The sequence below is a fragment of the Haematobia irritans genome, chromosome 5, assembly GCF_050003625.1.
Source record: "Haematobia irritans isolate KBUSLIRL chromosome 5, ASM5000362v1, whole genome shotgun sequence".
NCBI classification, from domain to species: Eukaryota; Metazoa; Arthropoda; class Insecta; order Diptera; family Muscidae; genus Haematobia; species Haematobia irritans.
The window spans coordinates 100,949,042-100,961,729 of NC_134401.1; the positions used below are offsets into that span (position 1 = coordinate 100,949,042).

Here is a 12,688-nt window from a genome sequence, read left to right on the forward strand (position 1 = left end):
TAACTTTTCGTTCATCTTTATTGTTTGTGTTTATGCTTCTTCTTATTTCTTCATGTTGTTTTCATAATTGTTCGTGCAGTGTGAGGGTAAAACTTGAGCGAACATACAACAAATAGGCGAACCTCTGTCGTAGCGTTTATCCGACCGTCTAAGGTCCGCTTTATAGTTTTCGATTTTATACTAGATTTCCTCGCGTCGCTTGTAATAACGAAGACTATTTTATCAATTTATTCCACTTACTATAACTACTATAGAAGAAATCTGATTAAAACTTTGGAACCATGACTGCTACTCCATTGGATCAAGATGCTCTTCAGCAAGAGCTAAGAAAGAGAAAGATTTGCCGTTTTTGTCTTTCGCAGTATACACCAAATCTCACAAACATATATCAAAGAGATACTCGTATCAAATCGTCAGCTCCATTACCCATACAAATAATGGCGATTGCATCAATTGAGGTATGTTGAATGTTGAAGGCAAAATAGAAATATTTAATAAAACCATTTGCTTTCTAACCGAAAAGTTTTTCGGTTGGTGGCACGATTTTAAACTTTCTGATGGTAGGTGAAATCTATCTGGAAATTGGGCGTAACTATTCCCGCCATTTATGCATTCATTAGTTTGGATTTGCTTCACTTTGCTACATCAACCCTCATGTCAAATCCTACTTTAGGTTCCAATTTTTTTATGAATGTGATCTCCGATTCTCCATTTTCGCAAAAAGTGAATTCTAGGAAACTTGCTTCTGTCTCCAATAACCTACATATATATTTCAATGCAATCACTTTTAAACATTTAACATATTTTATTATGCTTGTCGTTTAGATATTCAGCAATGACGGTATGCCGTGTTATGTGTGTTGCGATTGTACAGCAATTTTCGAGTTTAGCTATCAATTCAAACAAATGTGTAAACAAGCGGACACTCTCCTGCGACAGTATCCTTTAACTGGCAAATGGCCGAAAGCATTACCACAGCCTGTGCTAACAACAAAATCCCAACAGTCTTCTATGACAGTGAGTAAACAACGCACACAAACCACACAACTACGCGTTCAGTCGACCAGCAAGCAGATGGATTTACAGGAATCTCCGGTGCAGAAAAGGAAAATTTTAAATTCGTCTGTTAGTACACCTCAACCTGTACGTCCAAAAATAGAAATTCTAGATGATGAGTTGACAACGAACTTTTTGGCTAAGATTGAAAATGACAATGAAATCTCTTTAGACGATATACATCAATTAGTGGATGACATTGAACAACTGGAAGCAGAACAAAAAGAACAAGACATGTCACAGTCGCCCAGTATTGTGAGTGAATCTGATACAAAAAACAAACCAAAACTATTGAACAAGTCATCCGTTCGTATACTCAATAAAGATGCGGCCTCTGACAAAGAGCCACGCTTGAGTTTACCTATGGTTAAGAAAGGCCAAGACGGCAATATGGAAATAGTGGCCGAAATTTTAAACGTTGATGCACCATACGAAAACGAATCAGATCCTAAAAATGCAGAAGTTATTGAAACTAATGTGTTTCCTTGTCCTCACTGTGATCGATCATTCCCGCTATTGCAACTGAGAGATATACATATTAAAAATCATACACGTGACAGAAAATTCGATTGTGAGGAATGTGACAAGTCATTCTTTTCCAAATACGATTTGCAACGTCATTCGTTCACACACAATGGTGAGAAACCATTTAAATGTTCTGCTTGTGACAAAGCCTTTTCCCGCTCTACTCTTTTGCAGAGGCATGAGAAAGCTCACACTGACATTCCCAAATACATATGTGTCACTTGCGAAAGACCTTTCATTTCAAAACAGGCAATGGAAAAACATGCTGAACGCCATAAAATCATTCGACCCTTCCAATGCAAATTGTGTGAAAAGACGTTTGCTTTCAAGCAAGGCTTGGAACGACATGAGGTTATACACTCCCGTGAGCAGCCATATCCCTGTCAATATTGCAATAAGAGCTTTTCAACCACTTCAAAATTGGCCAGGCACTTAACAGCCCATGCGGGACAAAGACCATATCCCTGCAAATTCTGTAAAAAATCATATTTGTTATCCCATCATTTGACTCGACATTTGAGGTCACACAGAAACCTTCTCGATAATTCTGCTTTTGTTTCATTCATGTGTAGCAGATGCGATTCTAGTTTCAATACTCGCGACCAATTGATTGCTCACTCTACAACTCATGCAAATAAAGATGATCTATCGTGCCCCCTGTGCAAGGAATCATTTGACAATATGGATACACTAACTTCGCATATCCGTGATCATTCGGATGGTGAGGCGTTTGCCTGTGAATTTTGCGATCTTATTTTTATGACATCCGATAAGTTACTAATGCACACGGATGCCGATCATGTTCAAGAAATGGAGGCATACCATGAGGACGATCGCGCACAAGCTGATTTGAAAAAGAAACAGCCAGAAATGGATAACAACACAATCAATAACATTGATGGATCTTTTCAAACGCAGTTTGACGAAATATTGTGTGATGATTCTTTTGAATTGGCAGAGAATACAAACAATCAATTGACGATAAAACCAGGTTAGTAGATAATGTCATGAATATATTTTTTGGTTGCATTTTTCTTAACAAAATCTGCAAGTCTTATTATATAAATTGAATGGCAGGTTTCGACTTTTTTACAAATGATTCGGTTTGATTTCATTTCGGAATTTTGTAGTAAATTTAATTCTAAGGCTTAGATCCGTTTTCTTAGTGTCATATTATTTATTCTGTCGTAGATGGGAAATTTCAATAGGCGCTAGTTTATCCTCTGTTTTAGTACTAATCGGTGAATGGAAAATCGGTCAGTAGAGAATTAATATCACCATGCCGTGCGACTATAGACGAGACAAAAGCGACACGTCGGTATCCAGTATCCATCGCCTATATTGGACTTCCCATTGGAAATATGCGTGTTCACCTACAAAAAGTTGCTATGGTCCAGTTTACACACCTAAGTTTGCCTGCACAAGCGAAAAGATAACGCGTGTCATGTAAGCCCTGATTATAGATGAGTCACACATCAGCTACGTTGCTATCAATTCCTGATAAGTAAGAAGTCAGCCGCTCCAGCTACTCCTCATATTTTTTTAAATATTAAAATTGTGTTAAGACTAGATGTATCTCTATTGTAACCAATGCTAAGCTATTGATAAAATTTTAGAAGTCTTCGACTTCTGTTACTCGGGCTCATCACGCCAACGGCCAATTCATGTTCGATTATCTATTTTTGGTCGAATGCCGAAGCAGAGTCATCGATCCCTGACATTCCCTGGCATGAAGTACTGCTTTGCATTTCTATGTTCCCACAGGGAGGATTTTGGTCTCCACATAAAGATGGTCCGGGGTAGTGCTGCAGACACCTTATCACAGTTCACTGCGTCTCGCTTGTTTGCAACAAAGTTACTTTGTCCGCATCCAAAAGATGCCGGATAACAGTGGTTAAGCAGACGAACTGAAAATAATCATCCTTATTCCTGAAGTCGCTCTCGCCGTCGCCTTTTGTCGCTTTTCGTCAGTCGCCACTAATTGGTATTCCGTTCATCGATATATTCTGCTATCGAAGAAAATCGGTATTCCTGGTGTCGCTTTTTGTCGCCAACATCGTCGCTTTTTGTCGCCTTTAACCCGTATTCTCCCGAGTTATAAAATAATCATCCGATTATAATAATGTTTGATTCACAGCATGTATAGGCTACCTTTAGTATATATATGAAAAAAATTGTCATATCGGGTTCAGGTTTCCGGAAAATGGGTGTCGCAATTAACAAAGAATACCCTTGTTGTTTCTTTTTCTGTGCAGCGATAACGGTACACTGGTGCATTGAACATGCCAATGTTTCTGTCGTCATATGACGACGCTATGAGAATATGGGTTAAATTTACTAGCGACGAGTTTAGTGTTTAATTTTTGAAGAAGTTTTTTAGACTTTATTAATCGAAGAATTGAAAAATATATGTAAAAAATGGAAATTGGTAAGAGGTAAAGTGACTAATCTTCAACAATTACAAAAAAAATATGGGGAAAAAATCAGTATATAAAGAAAAGAACACTGTACAATTAAAGTAAACGTGTTGATTTTCCATTCCATTTATTTTTAACAGAAATCCTTCAAGGCCAATGCGTCGTCGCCATTTTTGTAGTATATCCACATATTTTCCGCTTCAAATTAAATATTTTTTCTTGATTTTCCGACTTAGAATTGCGTAAGAAATAAAAATATTTTAAGCCGAAAAAATTAAAATTCTTTTTTTGCACATCAGCTGATTGTTTTCTAGTTATATCGGCCTTTTATTGCCGAGTATTGTAATCGGTACAAAAAGTAATAGTCGTCGTCGCCACTTCGCAGGAATACCAAATGAATGACGAGACGACTTAAAAGCGACAGACGACCAAAAGCGACGGCGAGAGCGAGGCCGACTTCAGGAATAAGGGTGAATGTGGTTTGCATCTGATCTTCAACTTCCTACATTCTTATGCCGTTTATGTAGTAAATAGTGTGACTGAGGATTTGGTTTTCCTTGAATAACATTTTTCGGAAAATAAATATAATCCAATGGAAATTGCAGTCACAGGGGACGCAGGTACTCCCTGTGTAGTAAAACCGGTATGTGCTTTAAAATGTTTAGACATTTGCATAATATGAAAAAGTGAATACAGAAAGTCGGGTAGGTGATCAGTGTGGAATATAGGTTCGTAAATATTTTGGATTCCTGCTTTTGATTTTTTATGGGTACAAACTGTATTCGAATAATTAAAGATAGTAAAGCTCTATTTTGTTTCTGAAACATCTATGATCCAGTCCTGCCTAACTCGTCAGTCCGTAGAATGAGTTCCTAATCATTTTACTTTTTTGAAGATTATTCTTATAGAAATTAGTAATAATAATCAATGCATTTAATTTTCAGAATTTCCGGAATGTTCAAAGGGTAATGATAAAGATGTGATTGTTATAGATACTGATGACGATAAAAGCAATCTGCTCGTGCCTCTTAAACAACGGAAAGTTGAAAACAATGCCAAAGCGAGTTCGATACAGCATCCAATACAAACCCCGTCACCACAATTACGGCGTAAAATACCCTCGAACACACAAATTAGAGAGAAAAATCAGCCATCAATAGCAGATTCGTTACTCAAAATGCCCAGAAGTGTGACAATTAAGAATGCTTCACCAAACACTTCATCCCCCAAAATGAATATAACACCAACATCAAAGAGATTGCCAATCTCAAGTAAATTGTCCAATACGGTAATGAAAATTGGCGATAGAAATGTGAAAGTTCAAAAAATGCGAATAACAAAGGCACAAGCGGAGGCGATGGCCAAAGAAGGTAAAATAAAAATGAAGGATGGTCAAATGATTTTAAACACAAGTGTACTTTAACTTAGATATTAAATAAAACTTTTTTTGGTCTATTTCACATTATTTGAAATTTATTATTTATATGTTTTTCTTTAATGTTGCATTAAACATTATACTACACTAATTTATATATATGTACTTGTGTTTGTACATTTCTATTTCTCTATAAAATTTAGTAATACATATATTTTTTTAATGTTTTGTTGAACATTGAAAGAAAAATTAATGTATCTAAATAAAGTTATTAATATCGTTCTACTAAATTGAGTTTCGTTGTAATATTGAGGTTGTGGCAATGTTTGCTGATATACCTATTCCTTGGAAAAATATAATTACACTTATTTTTCATGTCCATTGGAGGGTAGTGTATCATTATATCATATATTTGGAGAATGACAAGGTCTGGGTGTTCTTGTATCACTTTATCTAATCAAAAGATTAGAATTCATCGATCGTCACTTATTAGTATCGAAGGTCAGTCAGAAAATTTATTTGAAAATGTGCCCAGCAAAAACTAGGTAACCACATCTCATTACAATTGACATTACCAGGAGTAAAGCTGTCATTACACGTTGCATTACATTGCGGCGAGTTATAATGACTAACTTGTAATGACAAAAATAAATACTTCTCGGTAATTTTCGAATTGTTATTCTCAAATTTTTAGGCAGTTGTAGTTAATATAATTATTCACATAATCGAGCACTTACATAAAAAATCAAAAAGAATATGTAATGTAACGGTAATTCTGAAGATTTTTCCGTTAGGAATTTTTTATCACAAATATTTCATAATAATTGTGTTTAATGACATTATCATATTATGCTTTAAATAAATGCTTTCTTATACCTCATTCACATTACACTTCCAAAATGCGTTTAAACTAAATTTCAAATGTCATTTGTGTTACTTATGGTTTCCCATAAGTGATGACCTCTCCCTGTTGTCAGGATTAAAACGCGGACGCGATTATATTCAAAGTAATTTATTAAATATAATTAGTAATAATAAGTGTTAACAAAATATATAGTAGTACGCTGCTTAGCTACTCGAAACTCTAATAATAATGACAAGACTGAATGAACACAGTTGTATCAAAAGGGTATATAAAAGTACAAAAAAAGGAATAGAAATTTATCGATAGCTAACATTCGGCCATCCTTCTCAAGGATCGTCCTCGATCCTACTTCGGGGTATAGTCCTTAAGATAACTAGGCATAGTCTTCCTTCGGCTTGATCTTCGTGGAACATCGGTCATCGTCATTTCTGTGGAATCGGAATCATCGGTAGTCTCACAATCATCTATCGTATCTGGAGGTCGTTCTACTCGCTTCATATCGTCAGCAGAAACTACTCCCTCGTAACATCTTTGACTTCGTTGAAGCTCGGGGTAGTCGGAAACTCGGCAAGACTTCGGTTACAGAATATGGACCTTTATAATGCGCTAACAGTTTAGTTGACTCTCCAGTATTTACAGGCTCACGTCGAATCATCACAGAATCTCCTGGTAAATAAGTGTTTGCATGACATCGCTTCTTGTTAAACTGTGAACGTTGTTTTTCCTGGTCAGCTCTTATACGTTCAATGGCTTTTGACCTCAAATCCATAATTTCTTCATTGCCATCAATATCAATAGCATCATCCAATTTGTTCGGCACAAGTCGTCTCGGATCGTAATTAAAAAGTAGCTTGAACGGTGTAGTCTTCAAAACAGTATGGATCGTATTATTTATACTCCATTGGACTAAACCAATATGTTGATCCCAATCGCTTCCGTTTTGCTTCTTGCACAATGTCGCTAGCATAGGTGTTATTGTACGGTTCAATCGTTCGCATTGCCCATTAGCCCTTGGGGTAGCAGTTGCATTTAACACATGTACTATTGACTTCTCTTTGCACATACTCTGAAAGTTAGATCCGGTAAAAGCTGTTCCTCTGTCTGTTATGATGCGGTTCGGAACACCAAAAATTGTCATAACATCCTCGATCGCTCTCACGGTAGTGGCACTCTTCACATTTCGTACAGGTTTCAATATACAAAACTTCGTAAATCCATCAATAATTACGAGTATGTAAAGATTTCCATATTTTCCTCGAACAAATGGTCCTAAGTGATCAGCATGAAGAGTGTGAAATGGAACACCTATTTTATCTATAGAATGTAGATATCCTTGTTTTCTGCCAGCAGGTTTCTTGTGGTACAAGCATTCGAAACAAGCGCCTATATATCTCTTCACATAGTTTCGTAGCTTCGGGAACCAGTATTTCTCTTTAATCTTTGCAATAGTCTTGTCTAATCCAGTATGTCCAATTTCATCATGATTCATTTGCACCACTCGGTATCTCGCAGAATCTGGTATATATAAAAGATCATTTTTCTCTTCAACTTTGTACACTCGACCATCTTTTATTTTAAATTCAGATTTAATCCGCATATCGTCCTTTGTTAACTCTTTCTTTCTCTCAATAGAATCCTTTATTCGAATTATTCTGTCATCGGTCTTCTGCAAAAGTACTATCCAGTCAGTAGTTCCAAGACTTGAATGAAGCGCGCAAACCTCTGCCACTGTTTCGGTCTCTTCTGGTAACTCATAAGGGTTTCGGCTCAATGCATCAGCATGTCTGTTTTCTTTGCCTGGTGTATGCTTTATATCAAAATTGAACTCGGATAACTTTAACCACCATCTCCCTATTCTGGGCAAAATATTCTTTTTAGTCATAGCACTTCTTACGGCGTTACAATCAGTTTTAATCGTAAATTGAATTCCAATCAAATAATTACGAAATCGCTCTAGTACCCAAACAACAGCTAATGTTTCCAATTCGGTTGAGTGATATCGAGACTCTTCTCGTGTAGTTTGACGACTAGCGTAAGCTATCGGTTTGAGTTGTCCATCAATTTGTCGTTGTAATAAAACTCCAGACAATCCGTCTTTGCATGCATCAGTATGCACTTCAGTTTCAGCATCTTTACAGAAAATACCCAAGACTGGTTTCTCAGTTAAAATAACTCTCAGTTTAAGAAAAGCATTTTCTTCTTCTTCACCCCACATCCAATTAGTCTCAGTTTTGGTCAATCTGGTTAACGGTTTGGCTATTAATGAATATTTCTCGATGAACTTCCTGAAGTAGCTCGTTAGGCCTATAAATTGTCGCACCTCATGTACGTTTGTTGGACGTCTAAACTCCGAAACTGCCCTCAATTTATGCTGACTCGGTGATATCATACCACTTGAAATTTCATAACCTAAATATTCAATCTTCGTCATCAGAAATTTGCATTTCCTAATATTCAATTTCAAATTCGATCTTCGAAAAACTTCAAACACCATTTTCAAATTATCAATGCATTCATCAATATTCTTCGCAGGTATAAGGACATCATCAAAATATCCCATCGCAATAGTAAATCGTAATGGTCCTAACGCTGAATTGATTAATTTCTGAAAAACTGCAGGGCCATTTGAAACACCAAAAGGCATTCGCAGAAATTCATAATGCCCGTCCGGCGTGACGAAAGCTGTCAAATGTCGTGAATTCTCTGCCATTTTCACTTGATAGTACCCACTTCTCATATCAAGCATGTTGAAATACTTCATTCCATTCAGCCGATCAATCTGATCAGAAATCATTGGTAGAGGGTATTTCATCTTCTTCGTTACTCGATTGAGAGATCTATAGTCTATACAAATTCTCTTTTCGCCATTTCTCTTTTTCACAATTAATATCGGACTAGCGTATTCAGAATTTGAGTCTACAATTATGCCGGCGCTTTTCAATTTGTCCATCTCGTCACGTACAAATTGTCTTTCAGACTCGCTAAGTCGATATGGTTTGTATGTAACGGGTGTACTATCATTCAATTCAATAGAAAACTCGGTATCGGTAGTACATCCTAGTTCGCTCAAAGTCAAGGCGAAACAATCTCTATAGTCAGTAATCACACTCAATAGTCTCTTCCGATAATCCTCATTTATCTCCGGATTAATATCAATCATATCAATAAAATCAATCGCAGTCTCATCTTTTCCAAAATCAAATTTTTCAGCCTCATCATCTAAAATACATAGCTCACCTTTCGTTATTCGCTCACCTTCCTCAAAAATAATGTCGGCAGAAGACATATTAATAATCGGCACAGCTAATCCATCGTTTGTTGAATCAATCACACAAGCCGGTATTATCGACCCCATTCTATTTGTAGCTGAATCAATATAAATTTCTTGAGCACCACTCAAATTTTCGTCTGTCCTTACAGCAACAAAACAAACATGGTTAGGCGGCAAGACAATAGCTTCTTTAACCCATAAGCTGGTTTTCAATTCTGGTAAGGCCGGAATTTCAATTTGACCTTGATCAGTTTCATTTAGCACAAATTGCTCAAAAATTCTCAATTGATCACCTCTCTTGTAATACACGATGTGTTCCTGCTCGGTGAACGGCTGTCCAATAATCATAGGAATATCAATTGCACTATCTGCCACGACATATATTTTAACATCTGCAGAACCTTGGTCAATTTTTATCTTTGCATCAAAAATTCCTAAGGGTGTAATTTTTCCTCCACCTACGCCTTTAATAACAACATCACTGGGAACAGGATACATTTCAAAACCACACTCTGCTAATGTTGACGATTTCATCATTATGCATTGACTACCAAAATCGACATATGATTTTATTAACCTTCCATCCACATCAACATCAAAAAAATATTTCTGGTTTGGTGAAGCACACAATTTTTCATCGCTCATTAATGCACAATTTGTTGTCTTTTGAGATTTCGCTTCATTGGGCTTCGAAGTAAAGGGTGATTTGTTAGGAGCTTGATAACTTTAAAAAAAAAAAAACGCATAAAATTTGCAAAATCTCATCGGTTCTTTATTTGAAACGTTAGATTGGTCCATGACATTTACTTTTTGAAGATAATTTCATTTAAATGTTGACCGCGGCTGCGTCTTAGGTGGTCCATTCGGAAAGTCCAATTTTGGGCAACTTTTTCGAGCATTTCGGCCGGAATAGCCCGAATTTCTTCGGAAATGTTGTCTTCCAAAGCTGGAATAGTTGCTGGCTTATTTCTGTAGACTTTAGACTTGACGTAGCCCCACAAAAAATAGTCTAAAGGCGTCAAATCGCATGATCTTGGTGGCCAACTTACCGGTCCATTTCTTGAGATGAATTGTTCTCCGAAGTTTTCCCTCAAAATGGCCATAGAATCGCGAGCTGTGTGGCATGTAGCGCCATCTTGTTGAAACCACATGTCAACCAAGTTCAGTTCTTCCATTTTTGGCAACAAAAAGTTTGTTAGCATCGAACGATAGCGATCGCCATTCACCGTAACGTTGCGTCCAACAGCATCTTTGAAAAAATACGGTCCAATGATTCCACCAGCGTACAAACCACACCAAACAGTGCATTTTTCGGGATGCATGGGCAGTTCTTGAACGGCTTCTGGTTGCTCTTCACTCCAAATGCGGCAATTTTGCTTATTTACGTAGCCATTCAACCAGAAATGAGCCTCATCGCTGAACAAAATTTGTCGATAAAAAAGCGGATTTTCTGCCAACTTTTCTAGGGCCCATTCACTGAAAATTCGACGTTGTGGCTCGTTAGTAAGTCTATTCATGATGAAATGTCAAAGCATACTGAGCATCTTTCTCTTTGACACCATGTCTGAAATCCCACGTGATCTGTCAAATACTAATGCATGAAAATCCTAACCTCAAAAGAATCACCCTTTACAATCCTTTCGAATATGACCTGGTTTACCACATTTCAGACATATTACTGGCGAAGTACAATTTTGCTTAACATGTCCCTTCGCATTGCACTTGAAACAAATCAATTCGCCTTCAGTCTTCCTTCTCATATGTGTATTTGCATGTTTATCTAATTCTTCCTTTTCTTTTTTAAACTTAAATGCTTGTGGCTCTTTCGATGGCGTACCCATTGTTCGATAAAAATTCCGTATATCGGCCAGTAAGGAATTTGATTCGGTGTGCGATTTACACAATAGAAATGCTTTCAATTCCCGATCGTGCAACCCTTGGACGATTTCCAGTTTTGACTCTGCAAAAGACATTTTCAAATCCTCACACATGCGGCGTTTTCTGAAATAGTAATCGTTCACATCGTCATTTTTGCCTTGTCGGTAATTTAACATTAACGACCACATATCTGCTAAACTTGCAATGCCAATAAATGTTTCACGAAACTGCTTTTCAAAATCTGCCCATGATGTCAATTGCAAGGAATGAAACCAATCTGAAGCACCATCAATTAGATTTGAACGCGCCAGTTCCAACCTAAATGAATCGGACCAGTTATGCAAGTCTCCCATTCCTTTAATCGATTCAATCCATTTCATTGCATCGTCCTCAGAACCTTTACCACTAAATTTCTTAATCGTATTCTGCAAATCGGGCACAACGTTATATTTAGGGGTTTCTCTATTCAATGTAAGTGCTCTTATTAATGCGGCATTCTGTTCCAATAATTTTGAAATCATATTGTTCGACTCTGCATCTTCTCCCGTTTGCTCACTTATATTATTAGTTGCCATTTCAACTCCAATTATTTCTCGTATTTCACTCTCAGTGTAAGATGGTACTATGGTCAAATCCAATTCGTTTTCTGAAAAATAAGTTTCTTCATCAGAATCGCAAACTTCGTTAGTTTCTTGTAATTCGACGCAATTTGTTTTCCTGACGGCGTCAATTCTTCTCATTTGCAGGCTCATACAAATTTTCGGCCGTTGAAGATTCAAATTTTCTGACTCTATGATAGTGTGTGTGACAGCAACAACAACACAGCAAAGTTGGCAGCAACGCTAACAGCAACAGCAAGACATATTTTGCACACAACAACAACAGCAAGGAATATACTCTCTGACAAGCAAGGCAACCACTCTTGGATCACTCCTGTATGATGAAATCTTTAATCACCCTCTTGGCGATCTGCTCCAGACAACACCACACCAAATCCAGCAATCTGCCTTTCACGTCTCCTCTGATTTTTCTTATGACTCCTTGTTGTTAACACAAGTTATTACCACTTGGTAGAATTATCTCACTCCTGATTTGTTACTTATGGTTTCCCATAAGTGATGACCTCTCCCTGTTGTCAGGATTAAAACGCGGACGCGATTATATTCAAAGTAATTTATTAAATATAATTAGTAATAATAAGTGTTAACAAAATATATAGTAGTACGCTGCTTAGCTACTCGAAACTCTAATAATAATGACAAGACTGAATGAACACAGTTGTATCAAAAGGGTATATAAAA

The 12,688-nt window shown here is 36.9% G+C and overlaps 1 protein-coding gene across 1 annotated transcript; it reads left to right on the forward strand.

Moving 5' to 3' along the window:
- The first annotated feature begins 113 nt into the window (after window positions 1-113).
- On the forward strand, window positions 114-5,663 carry pita. The gene is made up of 3 exons (XM_075310040.1): window positions 114-458; window positions 826-2,572; window positions 4,943-5,663. The coding sequence occupies exons 1-3, from the start codon at window positions 282-284 to the stop codon at window positions 5,419-5,421; spliced, it is 2,403 nt and encodes an 800-aa protein (XP_075166155.1). The 5' UTR covers window positions 114-281; the 3' UTR covers window positions 5,422-5,663.
- The last annotated feature ends 7,025 nt before the right edge of the window (window positions 5,664-12,688 follow it).

Excerpts from the sequence above, each read along its gene's own strand:
- pita (XM_075310040.1), top strand. The coding sequence starts at position 282 with ATGACTGCTACTCCATTGGATCAAGATGCTCTTCAGCAAGAGCTAAGA. Across the intron at positions 459-825 it reads TGGCGATTGCATCAATTGAG|ATATTCAGCAATGACGGTAT; the intron begins GTATGTTGAATG and ends CTTGTCGTTTAG. Across the intron at positions 2,573-4,942 it reads TCAATTGACGATAAAACCAG|AATTTCCGGAATGTTCAAAG; the intron begins GTTAGTAGATAA and ends TTTAATTTTCAG.